The sequence below is a fragment of the Salarias fasciatus genome, chromosome 1 (assembly GCF_902148845.1).
Source record: "Salarias fasciatus chromosome 1, fSalaFa1.1, whole genome shotgun sequence".
NCBI classification, from domain to species: domain Eukaryota; kingdom Metazoa; phylum Chordata; class Actinopteri; order Blenniiformes; family Blenniidae; genus Salarias; species Salarias fasciatus.
In genome coordinates, this window is record NC_043745.1 from 13,690,007 (window position 1) to 13,716,242 (window position 26,236).

The window sequence follows — 26,236 nt, forward strand, 5'->3', positions numbered from 1 at the left end:
AGAGGCCCAAAGAAAAGCTGATTTCTAATCCACTTACACAAGCTCTCCTGAAACTTACATGTACTGGTACTGAGGACATTTCACACCGGCACTGGAAGGAGAAGCGCTTACAGACCCAAAGCTACTGACTGCATTTAAAGCAGGTATGTTATGTGAAACTTATTGTTGCTGTGTATTCTGAAAGATATTTATGATCTTTTTCAAAATTCTGACTGAATGAATGATTCTTTCCCTCAGGTAAACGATGTCGCTCAGCAGGAACATAACAGCACTGCTCGTCTTGATATTTTCAACATTCTTGTCATGGAAAGTGACTCACGGAGGAAAGATTTTGATAGTCCCGTTCGAGGGAAGCCACTGGGTGAACATGAAGGTCATGATCAAAGCCCTCCACTCTCAAGGACACGCCCTCGACGTGGTGCGAAACAGCAAAAGCTGGTACATCAAGGACGACTCTCCACACTACGACGCCATCACAGTCCCTGTCGACGAGGCTTTTAACAACGACTTCATCAACCCAATACTGAAGAAAATAATCAGCATCGAAAGAGGAGAGAGCCCTTTGATCACTTTTGTAAGCTTGCAGGCGGAAATGTTCAGTGCTCTGTCTGAAATCCATCGAATGACGTGTGAAATGACTATGACCATGTTGAAGGACGAAAACCTGATTAACAGTCTGAAGGCACGTAAGTATGACCTGCTCCTGACCGACCCAGCATGGGGTTCGGGAATAATACTGGCTCACGCTCTTAACCTGCCTTTAGTGTATAATGTACGATGGATAACTGGCGGAGAGGGGCACTTAGCTATTGCACCTTCGCCGTTATCTTACATCCCGATGGTTGGATCAGGACTGACTGACAAAATGAATTTCAAAGAGAGGCTCAAAAACTTTCTTTTCTACATGATCTGGGAAGCTCAGGACACATTTTTAATCCGTCCACAGTACCAAGCCGTCTGTGAGCGGTTCTTTGGCCCAGAGGTGAGGTACACTGACTTACAGCGGGGAGCAGACCTGTGGCTCATGAGGGTGGACTTTGTGTTTGAGTTTCCCCGTCCCACCATGCCTAACGTCATCTACATGGGGGGGTTTCAGTGTAAACCTGCCGAACCTCTGCCTCAACATTTGGAGGACTTTGTGCAGAGTTCTGGAGATCATGGATTCATCATCATGTCTCTGGGAACTTTAGTGAGTGAAATTCCAGCTGATTTAGCAAATGAGATTGCTGCAACTTTTGCTAAACTGCCACAGAAAGTCATCTGGAGGTATAAAGGAGAGAAACCAGACACTCTGGGTAACAACACTTTACTGGTGGACTGGATGCCACAGAATGACCTTTTGGGACACCCGAAGATCAAACTGTTTGTGGCTCACGGAGGAACAAATGGACTGCAAGAGGCAATCTATCACGGAGTGCCGGTTGTGGGCATTCCTCTGTTTTTTGACCAATATGACAACATTCTCCGTCTGGCAGACAGAGGAGGAGCTAAGATTCTTCCATTAGCAAGACTGGACAAAGATGACAACTTCCTGAAGGCCATTCAGGAGGTCCTGACTGAGCCCTCCTACAGGAACAACATGCAGAGACTCTCCAGGCTGCACAGGGATCAGCCAGTGACACCGATGGATAACGCCCTCTTCTGGATGGAGTTTGTCATGAGACACAAAGGTGCAGCTCACCTGAAAGCTCAGGCCTACAGGATGCCCTGGTACTCCTACCACTCTGTAGATGTTGCTCTGTTCTTTCTGGCCATTGTTGCTGTGATCGCTCTTATGTCTCGTGTGTTTTTTAGATTGGTGTGTCTGAAAAAATGCCAGAAACAAAAAAATAACCATCCAAATAAAAAATGACAAGCCAGTCTCTCCTGTCAGATCTAAACATCTTCCTTGTTTCTTTCGTTTACATGTCGAAATCAAAGCGTCCTTTCATATCATTGGTTCATCTGGATTTAAATAAAACAGATACAGCTACACTTGTTAACATTCTTAAACTTACTTTTGCTTTGCTCCATTCATCATTTCAAGGTGAAATCAAGTCTCTTTTTATATATATATCTGCATGGACAGTTGCAATGTACAGGTTCCCAATATTAATCAAAGTGATGTAAGTCATACAGTTAGATAGATTTATGTGGTATTTGATGATTGAAATAATCCAATTAGAGCTGCTGTAAATACGATGCATGTATCAACCAAAGATTATTTATCGGTGATTATAAATGTCCGACTGCTGCAGAGAAACAAGGGATGAAACTAGAAACACAATGCAAACAGGTAAGTGTCACAGCAACAGCGACGTGAAGCAGCACAGTAATTACACATGAAGAAAAATATTAATTAATTTCCATTCATTCGTGAAGAAATACACCTAAATGAATCCAAGAGTACAAGTAACTACTTACTTTTTTTCAGCAAATTGTACAGTAAACAATACAGTACCGTTTGATCAGGAAAAAGTGAACATTCTGAGGCAACTTGGTCTGACAGCTTGTCAACACTGAACACTCCCATCTTTTTCACCTATTTCCATATGAAAAACAGTTTGCTCTTTGTGACACAGACGGGAGGTTAGTTTCAAGCCATTTAAATACTTCTAATTTGAATTATGTCCATCTCATGCTGTAAAGTCATTTTCAACACACCCTCATCCTCTGTTCCTACCGTTCTTTCAAACTGTCTGTATTCACCAGAAGAGAATGCAGTTCAAGGCATTTCCCGGTCCCATCCTATAATTTTGTGCCGGTGACGTTTCTTGTCTGAGTTCATTTTGAAAACTTTGATGCACGTTGACACACAGGGGAAGCAAACACCAGTCAAACTGAACCAAAGTTCACTGCTGGGTTCCTCGTAAAGTTCAAACAGGAAGTACAGCAGATTGTTATATGACTTTCATGATCACCCAGTGTCACGCACAAACAATGGCGCCTCTCAGTTTACTCACAATCAAACAGAGAGATTTAATTTGTGACTGATAGTACCTCACCTCTTTTTAAGAAACATCACAAACATAAACTCAGGATTAGCACTGCACAGGCTCGTGACTCTTGACGTTTTCTCCTGTGACTTTGTGCTGTTTCCATATAATGTGTTTTCCTGTCCTTGGAAGCATTCAGGAAGCAACACTGTGCAGCTGTAATTACTAGAATCTACCGTGACTGCTCCTTCAGACATGAAATTCACTCCCTTGCTTCCCACATCAAAAGCCCACACTGACAGGAGACAGGAGGTGTTGTTGGTCTTGTTCCTCAGGAAGGAGAGGATGAATTGATATTCACCAGGGGTATGCACAGCGTCAGACACGACATCTGGGTGCAATAACAGCTGAACGCTTGCGTTTTGAACAGTGGATAATCCAGCTATTGATATATCTGCTGGGGGGAAATTGACCGTACAATGGGGGAAAAAGTGTGGTAGAATGAAGCAACCTAAATTACAACGAGCTTTCAGAGATGAGAAAGCTTACTGATGCGTCTTGTAGCTGCTTCAGAGAGCATAGCCTGTTTTTTTCTCTCTCTCTCCTTCTTTTTTTCATGGATATTTTGATAGTTCTTGTCATGGCTCATGTTTGTTTATGTGTACCGTCTCTCCCCTCCTCTCAAGAGCCTTGCTGCTCCACCCCATACTTATCCCAGCTGATGGCTTCCCTTGATTGTGTCCAGCTGTTTAATGTTCACTTCCTAGTGTGTGTGTGTGTTTGTGTGTGTGTGTGCTGCTCTGATTCCAGTCTGTTTTCAGTTCGTATGGTTTATTACCTTAGTTCTGTGATCTGATCCTCATCTGTCCACTTCCTGTTTGAGTCCTGCCCAGTTTTCTGTAACTTCACCCCTAACCTGACTTTTCGTTCTCAGTGTGGACCCTGGGAATGTACTTTGAGTCCTTTAGCCTCCGCAGCCTCGACTGGGCTCCGGTCTAATCTTACAGGTCACCATCCACTCTGATTTCTTCTGTACAATAAGGACATCCTGTATTAGTACACAGGATGTACGCATACCTCTGGGATAGATCTTTGTACATGTGCAATTGCAGCTACTGAAGTCACAACAGTCCTTGAAACTCACATATCGAGGGCTGATTCTCAGTACTCTGAAATATCTTCAGTAACTGTAGCTAAATAAAGGTGAAGCAGAGATGATGGAATGGAATACGATCACTGCAGCATCAGACTTTATCCCGGTTTATCCGGTCCAAGGCCACAGTGGAGGTGGAGCCTCACCTTGATGGGTCGGCCATCACTCCACATCACGCCCAGGACAAGAGCTGTCAGTCAACTGACCTGACCTGACAGTGCGAACCACTGCTCCCCTACTGACACTGCATTAGTTACATTTTGAACAGGGATGAAACTAACAATTTTCAGCTAAGTTGAACAGTTTGTTAAACTGTGATGTGTGATTAGCCGTGGTATATAAACTCTCTTCCTACTCTGGAGCCATACTTATATTTGGGTCTCTGACTTTTGGAGTAGTATTTGACAAGGACTTAAGCTGTTGTTGTTATCACAACACACCTCCTCTACCACTGCTGGCCACTGCAATGACATGCTTTTAGTTGATGTTGTGACTGTTATTGCACAATACTCTGAAGATTTTTTTTATTTCGCTTTTAATTATTATCATAAATTTGATAATTTTACATGTTTTATGTTTGCACTAAGGTAAAAATACAAGCTGATGTAATGGTATTAGGAACATAGTTTGTTATATTTATCAATTGACCTGAATTTTGCTACTAATTTCTTCATAAATTATGTTTTAATTTTCAGAATTAATTCAATGTAAAAACAATTATATTTTTGAATGGCTTATTTCCCTCTTTACTTGTCAAACGTTTTCATGTATAACTGTTGCAGTTCACAATTTAATCTGACCATTTATAGAACTTATCAAACTAAATATTCAAAAAAAAATATGTCAGATCCTTAAATGATCAGTGTTTCATTCAGTAAAAGTAGGACTGTATTATCTCAAGACAACCAGGAAGTCATCTGTCCTGGCAACACATGACCATACGGTGTCACTCTTTCAACACGGTGTGTGCTGCTGTGAGGTTTCTCCTGAGCGTCAGTCTGCATGAGGACTGAAAACCAACATCTGATTTGTTTTCTGCAAACACACTACAAACTACATTATTTATACAATTTACTCCTAAAAACCATCACGTTCGCTCTGTGTTTATATTGTTTCCTGTGTACATCATTTTTAAAACAGATACTTTGCAGTGTTTTATGTGTTCCTGTTTCAGAAAACCCAATTCAAATGTCACATCACTGTGCAGAGGCCCCATGAAGAATCTGGTGTATGGAAACAGTGTGCATTAAAGTCATGTAGTGTGAAAGTGTGAGGATATAGATTGTTGTGTCATGTATTCATGTGGCATCAGCTGCAAATTCATTCAGTCATGTTATAATGAGCTCTGACATCCAGCCCACGAGTCCTGCCACAGACGGTGTAAACAGTCCTGATTCAACATGATGGAGTCCGTGTGAAGACGCCCTGAGACTAAATCAGCACCGCTGTGTCCTGTAATCCAACGCTCTCGAAAGAACAGAGCTGAAAAAGGTACTCCCATCCTTTCATCATATAAAAGTATTGATACATAAAAAAAAGATTTATTAATGTAAGGGTTGACAAAAATGTAGTTATTCTAATAAACTGTTGTGTGATTATAGTTTGTGGAGTCTGTGAAAATGAGAGAAAGGAAGATCTGAAGTTATGTGAACTTCTGTATTTTTTTTGTTTCAAATTTCTTGAAACTACAAATAAACCTTTTCGCAATTTTTACTGTGTGCCAACCTCATCCTCAGCATTCAACTATCAAAGAGTTACAACACGACAAAGACAGTATGGCCTGGTCTCCAGTATGTAAATTAATCTCTCATCAATCACAGACTAACTCAAACAGCAGCATAAATGACGTTACTGGGCCTTAAACAAAAATCAGCTTCAGTTTTTAAGAGTTAACATATGAAGCAGAACCACCGACTGAGACTCTAAGATTCCCGCCTCGCTCCAGTCCCTTTAAAGCTCCCTCCAGGTCTTCTCTTGGCTTTGCTTGACAACGTTCTCTCTCCCTTCCACACTATTCCCTAATAATCAATGACTTCCGATGCATCTGCTTTAATCAGCACTTGGTGAAATGAAGCTCTGGCAGCGATGATCTCCTGTGGTGATTTCTCATGTGTTTGGCGTCGGAGAGTGTTCACGAGTGGACGTGTGGAGATGAAATAATGCTGAACATTTCCATGATATTCACATTTTCTGAGTTTATTTATATGCATCGTTATAAAAAAAAAGTCACGGAATCACCTTTGAACCACATCTTCTTTTCTCCCTGAATGTGGATCCGTTTTACATTTCCACTCTCTAAACCATGAACAGATTCTTGTATTTTACAAATGCTGTTGAACAGACTGCAGTATTGTGGGGTTTTTTTTTTTCTTTTTTCAAACTGAATTAAATATCCTCCCCGAGCAATAGAGGCTGGAGAAAGAGGCCAGCTGTTCCCAGGATACACACCAGAACAAAAACCCACAGGAAGATACGGTCGATGACCATGGCAACATACTTCCAGTCATCCTGCACCTGGGGATCACAGACAAACAACATTTTCTTAAATGAAATCCTCCGTCCTAATGCATCCTGATGAATCTAATATGCTGTCTACTCACCTCTTTTGCTTCGTTCTGCAGTCTCATGTTCTCTGCGATATATTTAACACTCTCAATGGCTTCTCGGACCTCAGGGGAGAGCGGCAGAATGGACAGAACTCCCCCATCCAGAGACTCGGAGCTGGAGCAGTGACTCCCCCCTCCAGCCCCGCCTGCAGCATTGCCTCCAGTCAGGGCTCCCAGGCTGCCCAGACCCCCACCGCCTCCCCCCGAGTCTGCGGGCAGTTTGGTGGATCTCTTCTGCCAGCAGCAGTTGCAGCGGCCCTCACAGCACAGGAACCCCGAACTGGCACATTTGCTGGAGTCCCCGCTCAAGTTGTTCAGATTGGAGAGCTCTGTGTTGTTGAAAAGCCGCTGCCGGCTGGTCAGGGTGGAGACGACGCTGGAGGCCAGGGCCTGAGGCCGGTACTGCTTCTGCAGCGTGGCCGTCGAATGAACGGCGCACCTGGGATGCGCCGCCTGAACGCCGCCGGCCGCCGCCACCTTCTCCGGGTCCCTCTCCGGCCGGGTCATGAACATCACCCTGGGGAGCAGCCCCAAGAACACGCTCCGCACCCAGCAGGGCATGGTGTGCGTCTTTGGCGTGCGGTAGTGGACGTTCAACACAAAGACAGTGATGACGATAGACAGCGTGACAAAAATCATGGTGAAGAGGAGGTACTCGCCGATCAAGGGGATGACCAGCGAGGTGGAGGGGATGGTCTCTGTGATGACGAGAAGGAAGACGGTCAATGACAGCAGCACAGAAATGCACAGCGTGACTTTCTCGCCGCAGTCAGACGGCAAATAGAAGACAAGCACCGTGAGGAAAGAGATGAGGAGGCAGGGGATGATCATGTTGATGGTGTAAAACAGAGGCAGGCGGCGGATGTACAGAGAGTAGGTGATGTCTGTGTAGATCTCCTCGCAGCAGTTGTACTTGATGTCGTGTTTGTATCCCGGCGCGTCGATGATGATCCACTCGCCAGTCTCCCAGAAGTCCTTGAGGTTGATGGTGGAGCCGATCAGGACCAGGTCGATCTTGGCCTTATCGTACGTCCAGGAGCCAAACTTCATGGTGCAGTTTTGGTAGTCAAAGGGGAAGTACGTGACGTCGATCTTGCAGGAGCTCTTAAATATGGCCGGCGGGATCCAGGTGACGTCGCCATTATAGCGGAGCAGAGCCTTGGTTTTGTCATCGACCTGGAAGTCGCCAACGGCACTGTGGAGGAACAAGGAGGAAAAGAGCGTGGATGGGAGGGCGGGGTGAAAGTTACAGACGGCTGAAGGGAGCACAGCATTATTTATGCTAAAACGACAGACGCTAAATCAGTCAGTCGACACACAACTCCAGGTTTTCCATCTGGTTCTTCTGCTCACTTGTTGTACAGCACAATATCGGGTTTCCAGATCCTGCTGGACGGCACTCGGATAAACTCCACGCCTCCAAAGTCTTTCGGATTCCATTTGAGCTTGTAATCATTCCAGATCTGAAGAACAAATTAAAAACGAACATTTACAGTTTTAAAAAGAACAAATATGTCTCCTAATTTTCCACAAAACATGAGCAAAGAAGATCAGGCTCCATTTGAGACATGAAAGCAAATGAACCAAGTATTGATTAGAGTGAAATGTTATCATGAAACTTTACTGGAGTTTGAGTCTCACTTGAAGCAAGTTGTCAGTAAAACTAGTTTGTTGCACTTCAGTCAATGCACATTTATTTCTAATATGACAGAAAAATGCTGATTCAAAGATATCAACAAATACAAAGCTGATCGTTCAAATATTATCAGATGCACATGAAAATATTATTTTGAAATCAGCATTTTGTTAAAAGAAAGAGAGAGAAACAGAACTGATTGTCAGACTGCACTAATGTGAACGTTAACAGGCCATATGAACACACTGGCATGTTTGCAGGTTTTGGTCGAGGAGTCGACCCTCAAACAGCAAAGACACATGCTGACTCTCATGGACTTTCCCCAGCCAATCTGCAAATCTTTGCTCAATCTTGAAGTTCCTGTCTCTCCTGAATAGATTGATTTTACCAAAAGCCAAAACTGTTGGCCATTTGATAAGCTTTTACAAGTGTCATTACTAGTGTGGGGAGAAAGGATTAAATGTCCTATTTGATTGTACTCAAAGACAAAAAAGAAAAGAAAAGCATACTAGTTCTAATCAGCACTTTTTTGCAACATGTTTGTTCTTGATGAAGCAGCATTCTTTAAACACTCAGCTAACTGTGATCCATGGCAATAAATATTCCTCACAAAAGTCAAAAGTTGGCAGCCTTGGTTTAGGTTAGCAATAAAATGTAATCTTACAGCTGACAAGGCCCCATTTTGGAAGAATTATTTCCAGGATGCTTCACTCAGTACCACAATCCTCCAGTATAAACATCACCAAGTCGATTCCGTTGTTTTCACAAGCTTCACACTGAAGCAGATCATCTCACAGTACATTATTGAAAACTGTCCTCGTGATTGAAATGTCTTCTTACTTTAACAAACCTCATGATAACAAATAGCTCAATATCAAGGTTTTGCAGTACTTGAAGATGATGCATTTACCGCAGTCAGGTGTGTTTATAACAAAGAACATGCTTGAAATGTGCTCCACTGCAGTCAGCGAATGACACAAGAGCAAAAATCCTGAAATCCTTCATCTAAATGTGTTTTTTGGGTTTGAACTAAATGTTCAGAGAGCAGTTGCTTTTGTTTTGTACTGGTGATTATCCAGTCTGCCAAGTTTTGAACACAATCACTTGTAAAATATCAAACAAAACCAAAGACAAATCATTTTTGCTTATCAAAGCCGAGAGAGGTTGAGCACATACTCATATGTGCATATGGGAAAATAAACTGGAAATGTATTTACTGCCTGCGCTATGAATGTTTTGGCTACTTTTGGATCCTCCCTTCACAGAGCCAATATAATCCAAATGAAGCCGTAAAAAACTCGCCTCAGTATAGTTTACATTGAGTGTGTGTTGCCAGGCGGGGAACATATGCACGTTCTCTGTCTGTTGTGCCAAAAACCAACGTTAAAGCAAATTAAAGCTCAGCTCTGTGCTGGGCACATGGCTCCTGCTTAAACGTATATTTGCTCAGCACTTGGGAACTGCAGGCCTGCTCTGCCTCATTTGACTCAAAAGTGGTTCACTGCATTATGCATCGCGGAGCCGCATGAAGCCGAGGCACCATGTGGGTGAAGGAAACATGGAGGCATGCAACATGTATGGACACAAGCTTTTGCTGCAGTCTCATTTTTATTATGAAATGCACATGAATTTCACTTGTTTCTTACTCTTTAGGTGGAGTTTGAAGATTTCAGCATTGTATATTCATTTTGATTAGATGTCGGATTGAAAAAAATGATGGGAGAGCGAGTTTAGTTTATCTAAAATAATAATAAATGGAAAAGGGAAAAAGAAAACGCTACAGGAATCAATGTGTTTAAAAAGCTGCATCCCATGAATAATTCAACCTGTCAGCCTAGTCATGAGAATCATCTGTGACAGATCCTGGATCCATATTTTTTGCCCTTGCTCAAGGTCTATTTGCACAGTCATGCTCCGTAAACTTACGTGTCTCAGCCACAGATTGGTCTCCATGATCTGATTGACTTCATCCTGAAAACAGAGCAGAATGGACACTGGGGTCGGTTAAGCACAGAAACACATATAAACGTGTGCATTTCAAGTCTCAGACGATCGTCCACCTCAGCACTGAGGTGCATTTGAGTGATCCTCATCCCCTGTGCGGGGTTCAGAGAGGACCACCAGAGGCCTCCACGCCCAGAGCGCTGTGCTCATGACAGCTGCAACCAAGAGGTCGCATCACAGCCCTGACTTTTATCAGAACGACAAAGTGGAAAAGAAAACAGGAGAAAAATGTGGGCGTCAAGTTTCTATGTGACTAGAAAAGTTCTGGAAGAAATTCACTTTAACAAAACCTTGATACCAAGCAGATCAGAGGCAGCTCATTGTTAAACACAGCAAAGTCTTTGTTAAAAAAAAAAAAAAAGATGTTAATTTGATGCTTTACATGTTTAATTACAAGTACAGTACAAAATAAATAAATAAATAAATAAATAAATTTTGAAATACTTTTTACTTCACCATGTGTTGCATCTTTCCAATCTTGGTCCTGACCTCCACATATCCTACTGCTTTGGGGCATCTTTCAATACGATGCATCTTTTTGAGGTGAATTCAGTATTATATAGCTGCATGATGAGACTCTGTAGGCCCTGGTCTTTCACAGACCCGCCCAAGCTTTTCGAAAAATGTTCATGTCATAAAATGTTTTGTTGACAGCTTCCGTGATCCAAAGGCATTAAGGTACTGCAACCTCTCCACATCGCCGATTACATTTCATGTATTGTCTCCTGCTGTCACAAAGGTGATGCTTATAGATTTACAAGAAAGCTATATTTAATTTCAGTTATAAATATTTTGGAATAAAAGTTTAATGAGTTCATCTGTGAAATTGTGAGGTTTTGACAAAATTATTTATTGTTTTACCCTCTGATTGTGTATTTTTTCTAACTGGCTTTGGGACGGTGGGAGAAAACCAGCATGCAAACTCCACCCAGGCTTCACCCACAACCTTCTGGAGATGAGACCAGAGCACGAATCACTGCATCCCTACGGCATTGCCTTGATCCCCACAAAGCCACAGATTTAGTGCTTTATGTAGTGAATACCTGTCAAGGTCTTTGCTTTCCTCCAGAGGAGGCCTTACCTCAAACTCACTGTTCTAATACGAACAATTGAAAATCAGCTTTTACCAATGAAAATGCTTTTTCCTGTGTGTTTACTAGTAATATTTTATTGTGTCATTAAAGTAAACAAAATAAAGGTGAAACTTTTTTTTCTCCCAAGTATTTCAAAATGTGTGTTTAAACATAAACTCAGAGATAGATTGCCATAAAATGAGTGATACCTTTTAAAACCTTTTATGTTAGAAGAAAACATTTTGAACTAAACCTCATGACATATGCCAAATCTTACTTTAAGCGTTCCAAGTGTCTCCATTGGGTTGAACAAAAACTTGATTGTTTTCTTCTTCATTTAGGTGTCAGAGTAGAAAGACATCTAATAGCTGGTGGAGTGACGGCACCTCAAGGCTGAAGAAATCATGTAAAATCACTAAGACTTCTACAGAGTAAGATGTGATAACATCTCATGAGTCACTGCTATCCTCTATATAGGAACCTGCAGTATCTGTTTTCAGCACTAAAGAAAACCAAGTCTCTGGAATTGTGGGGAAAAAAATGTCTTAACTCGTGATTTTTATCAGAGTTGCTCTGTCTTTTGTGGTATCTTGCTGCTCTTCATCTGTTGTTTTTTCTAATGTCTGCAGCATTCTGTTTTGTTGCTTCTGTTACTTTAAAATATTCTCACCTGTACTTCACCTGTCCGTGCTGTTAGTCAACCTGAACCTGAGGGCTTCCTCATTCTGCTCTTTCTTTTGGTTTGTGTTTGTTTTATTTGTGTTGTCTTGTTAATTTGCTTGTCTCCTGCAGATTGAGGCTAAATTTTCAAATTCACATAATGGAGTTATTACTGTAGTTTAGATCTTGTGGTTTCAGCACAGATCCTTGACCACACAGCGATGAAGCAGTGAGCAGCTTCACCTCACAGCAGGAGCGTCTGCCTTTCAGTCTGCGATCGGCTGGGAGGGGTTTCTGTGTAAAGCTTGCATGGTTTCCCAGTGAATGTGTGGGTTTTTGTCTCCTGGTAATCCAGTTACTGTAACTGTTGGGCTCAAGCTGTTTGAATAATGTGTAGATGGACTGAGCCTGGATAGGGATTTCAGCCTCTTTTTCATTCAGCATTTCAATACTGCCCAGCAGATCACATGTTAGACCTGGCACAAGTTGCACATCCTTACGTCGGATGTATCAACCCGTATAAAATAATCAATGGTTTTCAATGAATAGCAAAATGTGTGCAACCACAACAAAGCCGCGGCTGCCCAGCGCGCCTTCGCCTCCTCTACTGATTGTGGCTTGATGAGTCAGGCAGCCCGGCTGATGAGCTATTGACGGTGTAAATGACTTCATACAGGCGTGTTGTAATTGCTGTACGCCAAGCAATACCAATCGCATCTGGGTTGGAGCACCAGGTGTGCGGAGGGAATAGTAGTCATCCATCAGCGCTGGCCGCTCGGTGCCCCGCCACATTAAGTGTGTTAAGGTGGTTATAACAAAATATTCTTTTCTCTTTGTCTTCTGGAGATCCAGACAGGGCTTCAATATTTATTTAGGGCCTCAGAGAGAAAATTACACACTGCTTATGAGCAGGTGAAGGAAAACAGATTGAGATCGGCTGCAAGGCGTCACACGATCCTGTATTTGCCACTGGAACTGCATCCAAGATCCCTTTTAGTCAACAACTACACACACCCCACAGCTCCTGTATTTGACATTTTATCATAAAAAGATTGTTTGATATTTTGCTCTTTTGTCAAAACAAAGAAGCAGGAATGTATTGCACATGTTTACACTCACACTCAAACTGTGATAAACCATCAGAAATTACTTTTATTTATTATTATTATATACTGTTATTTTAATGACAGAAAATGTGTCACTGTTCTTTTAGGGTAAATCAATGTGAGTGACTCACTGTACTCTGAAAGCGACTACTCCACCAGGAACATCAGATTTTGGTAAAATACTTCAGTCAACACAGGCAGCCACAATACAATACAGTATATCTCAACCAATGTATCCTGTGAATGAAGCTGGAGCCCTTTTCAAACACAAACCTCTCCATTTAATTATTGCAACCAGTCTCCTTAATCAGTGTGCGGAGAGAGAGAGAGAGAGAGAGAGAGAGAGAGAGAGAGAGAGAGAGAGAGAGAGAGAGAGAGAGAGAGAGAGAGAGAGAGAGAGAGAGAGAGTTGTCCATCTGGACGACCAGCCTGCAGTCAACAAACTCTGGTGAAACCTGCCATCTAATCCTCGCTGCTCACTCGCAGTGGCAGCATGTGAGTGATGGAGTCTGCCCGAGCTGAAAGGTCCTCACACAGATGGCATTTCCCATCTTGCCTTGGCCAGACACACAGCTTCAACGCACCTCAGGATTATAAGTGTGTTGCGTCTGTGTACAGGAGTAGCCTCAGGTATCCTCCTCTTCCACAAAAACTTTGTTTTCTACAAATCCACATGCACCTCATTGTCTTGTTGTCTCTTCTGCATCCCGCGGTGTCTTCATGTCACTGCTCATTTTCCCCGTGAGTCGTGCTCATTGAGCAGAGTGATGTGTGTGTGTGACTGTGGCGATGGAGCTGCCTCATAAATCACAATCAGCACAGGAACAGAGAGGAAACCTTTTTCCCTTTGGGGACTTACCACTTTGACCAGCTGTGACATGGACACCTCGAACTGCACGATGACGGGGTCGGACACGTTCTGCACCGGGCGGATGTACTGGTTGTAGTTGGAGAATATGACGGAGAAGAGCTTGTGCTCTGCCTCTGAACATGTGCCTCCTGGATCAGAGCAGAAAGTCTCAGTGCAGCATGCTTCACGTGGTTGGACACCTTGTTTTCAGTTTTTAAGTGCAGGAGTTGGTGACATTGGTTTGGATTGTTTGTTATTTGCTTTGTCCACATTGCTAAGAATCACATCATAAACCATCACTCATACATAAGTTAATACATCCACACCTCCATGAAGTCAGTATTGTCTGAATATGATGATCTAGAACATAAACATGATCTAAATATGCACCACAGATCCTAATTTTTTAAATAATCATAGGCCTTCTGTGACATTTCTGAACAAATCTGTGTAAAGTAAGAAGTAAAATACCTTGATAACATACCAAACCAGGACTCACCTGAGAGTAGATTCAGAAGAAGCAAACAGGTTGGAAATAAGAGGCAAAAACTGCCTTCCATCCTGGTTCAGATCACAAACGCGGGATGAATCCAGGGTCAGTGGCAGCGGTGCTCTGTGGAGCGGACTGGAGGAGAAAGTGGGAAGAGCGAAAGCGCGTCCGCATCTGCTGATGGAGTCAGAGCAGAGGGAGGGAGGCAGAGCCACACCGAGGCTCGCAGCCAGTCACCGACACCAGCCTCACAAAGAGAGAGCGGGAAATCTGCCATCTACCGCAGCCTCATCAGAGCCAGCGAGGACGAAGAGCTGGGTGACCCGAAGCTTCCACTCACAGGAAAACACATTTCCAGTAATGTGGTTGGTCTTCAGGGGTTTGATAGAAACACCAGTGCAATCATGTGTTAGTTGCATCAATAGTGTTGGGACATTAGATAGACTGGGTCAGGCCAGTCAGCAGGGGTGGAATTAACCACTTACAAATACTGACATTAGAATTTCTAGAATACATTATATATAATAAAATTGATTCTGCAAAATGTAATCATTAATCCACTTTAAAACTTTCAAATTCTGTATTAAAAAAGGGAGAAATATTCTGAGCATTTTAAAGTGTGCTTGATCTCATCTTCTCCTCACCTTTCCTGAATGTGCAAATATTGTTGAATGAGATGTTCGATCATGATTCTACCTTTTCACAAATCAGGATTTAGCACCAGCTGGACACGATTAGGGATATTGGCTGTTTTCAGAAATACTTCAGAGTAAACACGTTTATTGTCAGATTTCCGCAGGGCTGAGTGGGCCGTGCTGACGGTGGGATCAGGTGGCAGTCGCACATATTTTACTCTCGCAGACTTTAATATTAAATTAGGAAGTAGCCTTCAGACAAGATCAATAGTCCCTGTGTGACTGGACTGGGATTCAGGTGTCTCTTGCTTGTCTTGATTTATTCTCTTTTAATTCTGGTTTTGTGCTGTAACCATTTTTCCCCGCCCCTATTGTCAGTCCAGTCCTGCAGTGAAGCCCAACGGTTTGTCCCTCAGCCGAATGAAGGGCAAAGTTCAGATGCTTTCCGCCTTCAAAAGTGTCCTCAGTATCATTTTAAACTCCTCTCAGTGGAGCTGGCGGGAAGAGAACTGCCACAGCGGGATTAATAAACGATCATATCGCTGAAAAATATGGAAAAATGTGAATTTGACCTTCAGAAAGTTTTTTAATCCCCCAGACAAGAGCAGGATGAAAACTTACATCCTTTATACACCTGCACACAGATGTCTTCAGCCGAGGCTCGGGTCATTTAACTAAACTGCCTTTAGTGATAAACAGCCTTCAAGTACCTCATCCTACAAAGGTTATCTCCAAGGGCTCGAAAAACCACTGAATTGAAATATGTCATTTTGACTGAATCTTCTCAAGCTTGAAATCTGGATTATTTAAAATTCCGACAGGATGTGGATCAGTTCTTATGTGACGTTGCAGCTCTTCGAAATTCTTTTCATGGCTCTTTAATTAGAGCCTGATGACAAAGACCTGCTGACAGAAGCATGTTGATTAATGGGATCATTTACTGAACGCGAGACTCCTCCTGCTTTGTTTCTATCGTAAGCAGTTGTTTTTCTTGATCGATATATCTATCTGGGTGCTTCTTTGTCTCTGTTGATAAATAACAAATGTGAAAATATGTGTGAAAAACACATTTTAAAAACTCTGAGTTGAGATTAGCGTAAAGAAAGTCTGCCCTTTAACACAGATACTGATCACGATCTGTTGATTTAAGTGAAGGTCTCACACAAGAACCAACAGTCTGCAAAATCTCTAACGAGCCCACTCAGCACTGTTTATTGAGCAGTAAATGTGTGCGTTTGTGTGTGTGTGTGTGTACTTTCCCCATTTGTCCAAATGAGACCCGATAAAAGATTGGTTCTGGTGTAAGAAAAAAAAAGATCATCCGTTGCAGTGCTGGATACAAAACAAACAAAATCAGTGTTTCTTGAACAATCTGAAACATGGGCGCAATATTTCCCTTGTAATACTTAAAATGCATCACATCCTCCTCTTTTTTGTTTCCTGATCAGACAACAGCTGTCTTGTCAATTGAAACATCTGCGCTCGCACATCTCTGAACTTTATCACCAGCTCACGCAGGTTGACGAAGCACTTTGGCAAAAACCCTGACAATTTTAATAGATTACTGACAGTCTCAGGCATTTAATCAATCTGAAAGAAGACATAGGTTTTTCCTTTATTATACTTCTGAGACACAGTTACACAAACAGGGAGATCTACAACATCTGACAGAATTATTATTGTCATACTCGGTATATTATCCAGCTCAAAACTCTCAAGGAAAGACAGTTTATTGTTAGTTCTTCTGCGAATGCGCCACTTAATTAAAACATTAGACGCCTCATTAGTGTAAGCCATGTTGCTTTAAATGTGAAGAGGCGTATTCATTCTTTTGTCCTGTTTCACATCTTCGTCACAATTTCTGATACCTAAACTTTCTCTGGCCTGCTCACTCTTGACAGCTTCATTTTGCCTTTATGGCACAATCACGAAATCCTGGCGGGCGTCACTGCTGCTCAGATGCGAGGGGTCTCTGAGCTGGGCTGCTGATTGGGAACGATCTGACTCTGGAAAAGGGGCTGGAGGAACAGACCCAGGGTGCCCACCACACACACTATCACAAAGATCCACAGGAAGAGGCGATCCACCACCATGGCCACGTACTTCCAGTCCTCAATCACCTGCAAGAAAACACAAATCACAATTAAATTACTCAACATGCATTCTCATTGCATGTAACTGCAGTAATCAATAATTTTTTTTTTGTTATATTAACAATTTTTAATAATATTGCATAAAGAAGAAGCATTTCTTCTCAGATGTTGACATTCTGACAGTCTAACAAGCCCATTATGAAGTCCAGTCTCTGAAAAGACCCACCTCCTTCTTCTGCGGCTTGCATTGAAAAAGCTATTGACCCTTCACCCCATCGTCAGCGCTGTCCTTGGTGGATTTACAAACACGTCATTTCTAATTCCGTGTGTCCTCATTGTATTATTGATTTGTCAGAGAAAGTGATTGACTGGCCGGTCTGCACTCAATTTGCCGGGTCAGAGTCACTACTTAAGGTTAGTGCTATTCCATCCGGCTTCTTAAAGGCTACGGAGAGTCCCGTAAATATTATCATGCCAATACAGATACCTTTGACCCCATTTAGTGAGGGCGGAATGTTGCTTCTGGACCACATTGTTCAAAATAATCGCTGCCATGTCCAATGGACAAATACACTCATCAGCTTGAAAGTTGGAGAAATGTATTTATGTTAACCCGCATTACGTTGCCTTCTGGCAAGAAACCATATTTCCGGCCTGTCCCTTTCAATTTTTTCAAGTTTATATTTCTTTATAATGTCGCAGGACATGTTTCTGCCTAAGAAACTGTCCAGGGTTTGAACGGGAGATTTTGTTGCATGTTTTTGGACAGAAGCCACGTCAGGAAGCAAAGCAGAATTTTATTGCTTCAGGGCATCTTGAACAACTTATTCATGTTTTTGATCTACTGTCAGCTACAGGAGATACACACAGCTTCCTGAAACTGACAACCATGCAAATTAGGGTCACTTCATTGGACAGTGAGGACAGAGAAGTTGAGGATGAGGGTGACGGTGGAGAGGGGTTCCCACAATCAGGTTAGAGGTCCCTCAACGCTCTGGACCGCAGCAAAATCAGATCAAAGAAGAGGTACCAGCGGCGTGCGTTCCACTGAACGTCCACCTCACTGACATGATGACTGAGACAGCCTGGTTGTTGTACAGGAGCAATTGCAATGACAATGGTAGGACAAGACAAGAAAGGGTGAATCTTCACACTTTGCAGAAAGTCAGTGAGAGTGGAAAGAACACGGAGAGGTCGTCCAACTCCTCCAATCTCTGGAGAATACAAAGACCGGAGAAGAAGAGGACCTGCCACACTTATTCCAGTCCCTGATGTGCACCTGGACTTCACAGCCCACTGGGCAGTCGTGGCTGAAAACAAAATCCACAAAATCCAACAAAGTGCCTGAAACACAGTGTCAGTCTCTGTTTCACATATAAACTGCTTTCCAAGAGTCCTGCAGCTTACTGATATAAAATATTGGTGATTGTTGTTTATTTTAGACATGAAGATTTTTGAAATGTATCACTTGTGTTTCATTATTTCAACAAGAAAAAAAACCTTGGGGTTTTCATCATGACAGCACACTGCTGCCCTCATGGTGAAGGAAGCTTGAGGCAATATTTGTGATTGATAATGTAAAACAAAAAGATGTGTCATGGTTCACATTTTGTTTCTTATGCTATTTTTTTCTCTTGTTTCAGACTCCTCCACTTCCCTTCCTCATGTCTGATTGCCGTTCCCCGGGCCTGATGAGTTTCACCTGTGTCTGAGTGTGTGACTGTCTTCACCTGGTGGCTGTGGTACATATTGAGCGAGTTCTGTGTGTTCTGGTTTTTCACTCGTCTGTATTTCTGTGCAGGTCGTTGTTCAGCTCTCAGTCTGTGTCCTGCTTTCCAGTGTCCCACTAATTGTATCCTGTGATCTCGATGACTTTGCCAGCATGGTCATTTGGATTTTTGATTTTTCATATTGGGAATAAAGATGAGCTTGTTATGTTCCAGTGATGGACTGGCGACCCTTCCCAGTTTGTCCTCTGACCGCACCCATAGCGATCAGCTCCATCCCCCCGGGGCCTATAGCTGAATAAAGTGGTTGATAATGTACGAATGGTTGTGGAGAGCCAAAGACGGATTCGCAGTTTTATGCTAAGCTAAGCTAATCACTTACTGGCATGGGAACAATCCTATCTGCTTTTACAGCTCAATCTTGGACTGAAAATGAAAAAGCATATATCCTTAAAACTGAGCTATCTCTTTATATTCAGCTGGTTTTTGGCAGATTGTGAAATTGCGCTGGCCATTGCTACAAGTGATGATTATACAAAAAATATGATATGGTAGTAGCCAATACATAAAAATAGAAAAAAAGGCAGATGCAATAAAGTTAACTTTATTGACCCATTTATGAATTAGAATTACTGCCTTGCATAGAAGCCTCTAACCAAATCAGCAAGATTGCAGTTTATATAAATGTCTGTAAAGGCTTATGCAATAAATTTAAAGAAGACATAGGATTAGGTTCATGACAAAATGCAAGTTTTCTTAAAATATATATTTTTACACAAAATTAGAACATTAAGGGACCTTCACACAGACACAAGAGTTGGTGAGATTAACACATCTCTTGACGTTGGACTACTAATCACTGTTTCCTTTAATGGGATTGATTTGGTGTGTGTGTGAAGCTAAGGACGTCCAATAAATATAGAGATTAAGAAATAGACAACACGAAAACGTATTGTCAAATGTTTTAAGATGCAGTTTTTATCCATCAACTTTCAATTTCAAGATTGATGATTTCCACAGAGGTCAGAATGACTGAGTGGAGTGATTTGTATTTGCATTCATTCATAAAAGGACAGCTGTAAACGGTGTGTTGATTAAGAAAGTGAGCTTTAAGCTGTTGTGTTCATCATATATGAGAGCAAAAACAACAAATATAAAATCTTTGAATAAAGCTTTTGCTTTATAGACACACAAGACGAGAAGAATCTAAGTGTCACTCATTTCTCTTACACACAATATTATGTTTTCTGATATCAAAATGATCTGTACTGATTGAAAACACGCTCCAATTTGTTCTTCTAACATTATTCAAACAAACTTTAGCTTTTAATTTGTCAACATAATCACTTCAGTATGTCGTACAATAATATAGCATATTTGGTTTTAAAGTGCGTACTTACGCTCTGATCGTCGTCGTCTCCCATCATGTGCTCGGCCACAAAGCGCACCCCGTTCACCGCGTCCTGCACATCAGCCGCCCACTCTGAGTTGCTCCTCTGGTGGAGGTCCTGGGAGGATGTGAAAGCACTGGGAAGATAATCAGTGCTACGCGTGTCCCCTTTCCTACTGCAGTGGCTGTAGCCCATTGGAGGAGCTACGTTTTTGTGTCCCGGCGTGGAGAAGGCAGAGTCAGAACATAACAGGGCAGAGGACGACATGTTGATCCCTGTCTGCGACGCAACTGGGTAACCCAAACCCAGAATGGCTCTCCTGGCTCGTAGACACCTCTGTTGCCGCAGTCTCTGACGTGTGGAGTTGTTGTGAGGGCGTCTCATGAAGAGCAAGGCCGGCAGCTTCACCAGAAATATCAGCTTGACCCAGGAGGGCATGGTGTGGGTGCTGGGCGAGCGGTGGTGCACGTTCAGCACGCACACGCTGGTGATGATGGAGAAGGTCACCAGCACCATGGTGAACATGAGGTATTTGCCGATCAGAGGCACATCCAGCGAAGTGGGGGGAACAATTTTGGAGATTAAAAGCAGGAAGACGGTGAGAGCCAGGAGGACAGAAATGCAGAGGGTCATCTTCTCCCCACAGTCTGAGGGCAAGTAAAAGACCAGGATGGCCAGGGAGGTTATCAAAACACAGGGAATTATGAGATTTATAGTGTAGAAAAGAGGCTTTCGCTTGATGATAAAGTCGTACGTGAGGTCCACATAGGTGGGATCCAAAGGGTTGACCGTCCGTCTGCCTGGCAGTGCTAAGATGTCCCACTCCCCGCTGGGAGTGAAATCATCCATACTGGCCATCTCGGTCTTCAAGATCAGATCGATCTCTGTGTGATCGTACGTCCAGGAGCGAAACTTGAGGGTGCAGTTCTGCTGGTCAAAGGGAAAATGCTTCACCTCAATCTTACAGGCGCTTTTATAAATAGCTGGGGGGAGCCAGTTGATGGTGCCGTTGAACAGGACAATGACATTGGTGAAGACGGTCACCTCGTATGTACCATCAGCACTGGCAAGAGAGAAGAGAGAGCCGTCAGCCGTCTGAGGCGTGTCGGGCCGACATTTTCAAAATGGTTAAACGGAATCTACTCATACTAACAGTTTTCACTTGTATTCATAAGGGTTTGAGTTGACCGATTTCTGGCTTGTTTACGTGTCATTCCTCATGATGAATGATGAAGGAGGCACTATTTCTTTAGAAATAATCTGTACATCAGTCAATACAGACAAATTACAGACGAGCTATTCTGATCTAAAGAAATGCAACACCATGACAAGCAAATGACACTTACTTGTTGTACAGGACAATATCTGGCAGCCAAACGTGTCTGGAGGGAATACGCAGCTTGTCAATGCCTTCGTATTTCGCCGGGTCCCATGAGAGCCTGTAATCCACCCAGTCCTGAAGAGGTAGAGGGACACGATCGTTAGTCTGACTTCTGATTTCAGTGCAGTCTTCCTGTGCCACCTGATTTCTAATTACATGCTTCATTATTGGTGAAATATGTTTGAAGCACAATTATGGAAGCAGTTCGTTCCAGACTGAGAGTGCAGGAATGGATGTGCATTTAATCCAAGTTCACCCCGAAGGACATTTATTAACATATAAGGTTATTAAGATTCATTTGACTCAGAGCTTCGTTGCACTTACCTGAGTGAGCCAGACATTTGTGGTCATGATCTGCTCTCGTTCATTCTGAAAATGCACAAGTGACAGAAATCACTCAGGGTCAACATACAAGTACGGCTGACGGAAAAGAAATAACAGTGGCATTTAGCTGTTGGTTATTTTTATGTTATTTTACTGCATAATTGTTCTCTACATTGTCATTGCAGACCATGTGGACTAAGTGGGGAAAAACGATGGATGAATACCAGACCATAATATACTCTGCCAGTGACTTCGACTAATGGGCTCAAGCTGTCACTATTAACTGATCAGCCACGATGTTAAACTCATCGGCCTGATATGAGCACTGCTTCCTTAAGGTGGCAGAATAAGCTGTTTCAGGAAGGACTCCGCAGAACCTCTGAAGCTATTATTTATCAGGCATGAAAATATTATGTTATATTTCCTTCGCTGAAATCCTCCTCTCATCTCAGATTGCATGTTAACATGGTTGTTGGTTGCGCTGCCGTCTCACTGCCATGACATATACTTCCAATAAAGTGATACCAAATGGCAATTACTCCAAGGGGTACAATGCACACCCATAAACTGGGGCTGCGTCTCTCTACGGCTGAGACTGGCCTGCGCTGTAAATCAAAGGGGAGCCCCTATCGCTGTGGCTAAAACAGCTTTATGGCCCCTTTTAATCCAATGTGCTGAAGTTTCAATCTGGACATGACAGAGGCAGAGATCACAGCTGACCAGATCTATCTTCCACTCCATCCATCCGTTTAGAGCTGCAGCGCCTCGGTAGAAGCCGCTTTGTAAATAACTGCTCCCTCAAAGCTTTGCGGCTCGCGCTCCGTCTTCTCAATCAACCTTCTATTTCCTGTGTCCCATTCGTTTGTTTTGTCTGACTCCTCATCTCTTCTGAGCAGTCAAACATGAACAAATATACACAAATTGTCATAGTGTGTGTGTGTGTGTGTGTGTGTGTGTGTGTGTGTGTGTGTGTGTGTGTGTGTGTGTGTGTGTGTAGGTGTGTGTGAGAGGATCTGGTGTCTTACCACGCTGATGAGCTGTGCTAAGGACACTTGCAGCTTGACTGTGACTCTCTCCGTCCTGTTGACAGCCGGCCGAATGAGCGGATTGTAGCGGTCCTTTCCCAGCAGCCAGTTCATGAGACGCTCCTCTGAGTCAGCACAGCTGCTGCCTGGTGGTGACACACTTCTGTTTAACTTGTAGCTCACACACATCCCACATGTCCGTTCAACAAGACACTCAAAAGGAATAAACATAGTCTATGCATGTCCATGCATATGATTGTAGGGGAATCAGCGTCTTGCACGAGGACAGTCCAGCACAGCCGAAAAAAATATCCAGACCAGAGGCATGTTCTTATTGTGCAAAAGTGGGTTTTCTCCTGGTATTAAAGTTTAAAATTGAAATGCGAATGTGTGTCAGTCTGTTTCTCTGAGTGTGCCCTGTGACGGACTGCTGATCTGTTCAGAGTGTGTCCTGTCAGCTGGGTTTGGCTCCAGCATCTGGCGGCCTTTAAGTGGATGTTAGTAAAGGGCGATCCTCCTACATCTGACAGCAACTCTTGCTTATGGTGTGTTACAAGCAGTCTGGAAGCTGAGGAAATGATTGTTGAAGCCATAGGAATTGATCATTTGGATAACCTCATGGTTTTTTTATGTTGGAAAGTAAAATTTTAGCAAACATCTCCATATGTTCATGAACACTGGCATTCATGCTTCATCGAAAACCCAAATAAAGAAATAAAAGTGAAGTAAGTTGGATTTCAAAATCAATTTACACCAGAAAGCTACTGACCCCGTTATTCAAAAAAGAAAAAAGAAGAAGAAAATCTAACTCAACTGTGCAGCACTGTAAAAGATAAGAGAAATAATTTCTTAAAAAACATTGTTTTCTTTTTCAATGAATTTACATTAATGCTTGCATGTGTAACTTTCATACTCTCCACAGCGGCAGCAATAGTCAGTTATGGAAACCAGGGGTTACTGTTGTGGAAATTACACAGAAATGTTTCAGAGGACCATAAATAATTTCTAAATAGGTAATTTGAACAAGAGCAGACGTTTTCACAACATTTCCAGCTTTTTCATCATCTGGTCTTGAAGCAAAAACCAACGGGTGTGTGTTTTTAGTGAGAATGCGCCATGGTTGCCAACTAATCAACTGCACCTTTGGTCTCCATGCCTGATAAGTGATGCCTGAGCCAGGGGTGAAGACAAGCCCTGATTGAAACTGATGTTGGGTTTCTTCTCGTCTGGAGCCAATTGGAAACATGTAGCTCTGCCTCTTCTGTTTCAATTGCATGCAGCTGGTTATTGATGTCCCCGCATGGTGTGAAGTAGCTGAGTCAACTCGCTCATATAGGGTACTCTAATGAGGTGAGACTCTCACCGGCGGCCCACAGAAGAAGAATGGCGACTCCTATCAATATATAGCAGAGCGATATTCATGGAGGCAAAGATTTGTCAGATGTGCTATCAGGAATCCTGACACCAAGATTTAGTCTGAGTCCCTTCTTTGCTCCATATCAAACTGTGCGTGATTATCAGCATGTGGCGTTCCAGGGTGTGGTGCAGCACCAGTCCGGCCCCTGCAGGTCAGCTCATGCTGCCCCAGCTGTGCCTGTGTCAGTCACCCGGCTGGCGATGCTCACAGATTCTGAGCTGTCAAAACTGTCGGAAAACAGAGTGAGGTAGAATATTTTCACCTGATGTGAAGTCCACTCATAATCTGAGAGTGTGTGTGTGTGTGTGTGTGTGTGTGTGTGTGTGTGTGTGTGTGTGTGTGTGTGTTTAAACTGAGCAGCTTTTAGTTCTTGTTGCTTTGACATCAGACTGGCAGAAAGTGAGGCCAGCCCTGTTAATAAAATTCTAGTGTAAGCTGGTTTTGGAGCTGATAAGGTCATTCTTTCAACCATTATTTAACAAAAGTGGAAAATAGTTCAAGACATGATGAAGTCTGTAAATAAACCAAATTATGAATCTCAGGCATTAAAGGACGTGTGTGAACGTTTTTTTTTAAGTATTTGCATACACAAACAAAACACACACCTGTTTCCTCACTTTGCCTTCGAAAATGACTCTTTTTTTTTTTCATTTAATTCTTTAGTTGTGTGTATTTCAATAGTCTGCATCCTGTGAGACAAGTTCAGAAACACTTTTTTTTATCATGTGAACAATTTCTTCCTGCAGAAGACAAGACAAGGCTTTACGCGCTAAATGTATTTGTTGCCATTTAGATGATCCCATCCGCAAAGTTTTGAAAATATTTTTTATTATATACTGATTTATTTGGGAAGAATGATGCAATAACAATCATAATGCAGGCAATAAAAAACATAGGAAGACCCGTCCTCTTAAATCATCCGCAGTATTTGTTTCACTTCAAGGAAGTTAAAAAAAAAAGCGCACGGACTGTGGACAGATATTGATGCTACTTTTACGAGTTCAGTGTAGTCGTAGAATTGAAATAAAAGTACAACTTACATTGTATGAGAGAGAGAAAGTAAGCGAGGATGGAGAGAGCCCGAGCCATTTTCACCGCACCATCTGGGAGTCGCCGTTGATGAAGCCTCAGAGCTGCGGAGTCCAGCGCTCCTCTCGTCGGACATGCCGGACTCCTTCACGGTCCGATCCCCCCGTCAGCTCTGCGCTGTGGATCCTGTTGCCCCATCACCGGGGTAATTCATGGCAATCCGCCCTGAGAGCCTCGCCGAGCCTCCAATAGACGCACTGGTTGTCTGTTGCGCTCCGTGCGCTGCGCTCCGTCCCCCTGCAAGTCCTGCAGGTCCCGCACCCGGTCTGGGATCAGCTGCTGCAAGTTTCACCAGCCTGTGCCGCTATTTAAGGTGAAAGTATTTTGTAGTCTGTGAGCACTGCAGGTGGAAGTCTCTGTGTTTCACTCACAACCTGGGGAAAAGTGATGTTTGTGCCAATGTGCATCGACCCACTGTGATTTTGTTTGGCCTCAGTTGCTCTCTCACCAATTAAAGCATCGATGAGCATGTTCCTGAAAAAAAATATGTGCTCATATTCTGTTTAGACACGTATATATTTTTTTCTTCTTCAATCTTTTAAAGAAAAAGTTGTGTCTGACTTGCCTTTTGTCACAAGTCAGCATCTGACTCCTGCCCTCATATCTTGAGTCATAAACCATCCTCTTCGGTGAAATTAACCAAGCATCCCAAGCACAAATG

At 42.8% G+C, this 26,236-nt stretch overlaps 2 protein-coding genes and 1 pseudogene across 2 annotated transcripts; 1 reads left to right on the plus strand and 2 right to left on the minus strand.

Annotated features, from left to right (window-relative positions):
• The first annotated feature begins 279 nt into the window (after nucleotides 1–279).
• LOC115390395 (UDP-glucuronosyltransferase 2C1 pseudogene) lies at nucleotides 280–1,852 on the plus strand (annotated as a pseudogene).
• Nucleotides 1,853–6,302: 4,450 nt separating this feature from the next.
• On the minus strand, nucleotides 6,303–14,616 carry chrna3 (cholinergic receptor, nicotinic, alpha 3). Its single transcript, XM_030088403.1, has 6 exons — nucleotides 14,503–14,616; nucleotides 14,013–14,152; nucleotides 10,237–10,281; nucleotides 8,028–8,137; nucleotides 6,669–7,869; nucleotides 6,303–6,582 (listed from the first exon to the last, which is right to left on the minus strand). Exons 1-6 carry the CDS (start codon nucleotides 14,561–14,563, stop codon nucleotides 6,454–6,456), a joined length of 1,686 nt encoding a protein of 561 aa, XP_029944263.1. The 5' UTR covers nucleotides 14,564–14,616; the 3' UTR covers nucleotides 6,303–6,453.
• Nucleotides 14,617–16,465: 1,849 nt separating this feature from the next.
• Nucleotides 16,466–25,752, minus strand: chrnb4 (cholinergic receptor, nicotinic, beta 4 (neuronal)). Its single transcript, XM_030096953.1, is given in 7 exon segments — nucleotides 16,466–17,248; nucleotides 20,349–21,402; nucleotides 21,686–21,795; nucleotides 22,045–22,089; nucleotides 23,070–23,215; nucleotides 25,527–25,594; nucleotides 25,596–25,752. Coding segments are annotated over 7 exon segments (1,644 nt in total). The 5' UTR covers nucleotides 25,652–25,752; the 3' UTR covers nucleotides 16,466–17,083.
• Nucleotides 25,753–26,236: the final 484 nt, after the last annotated feature.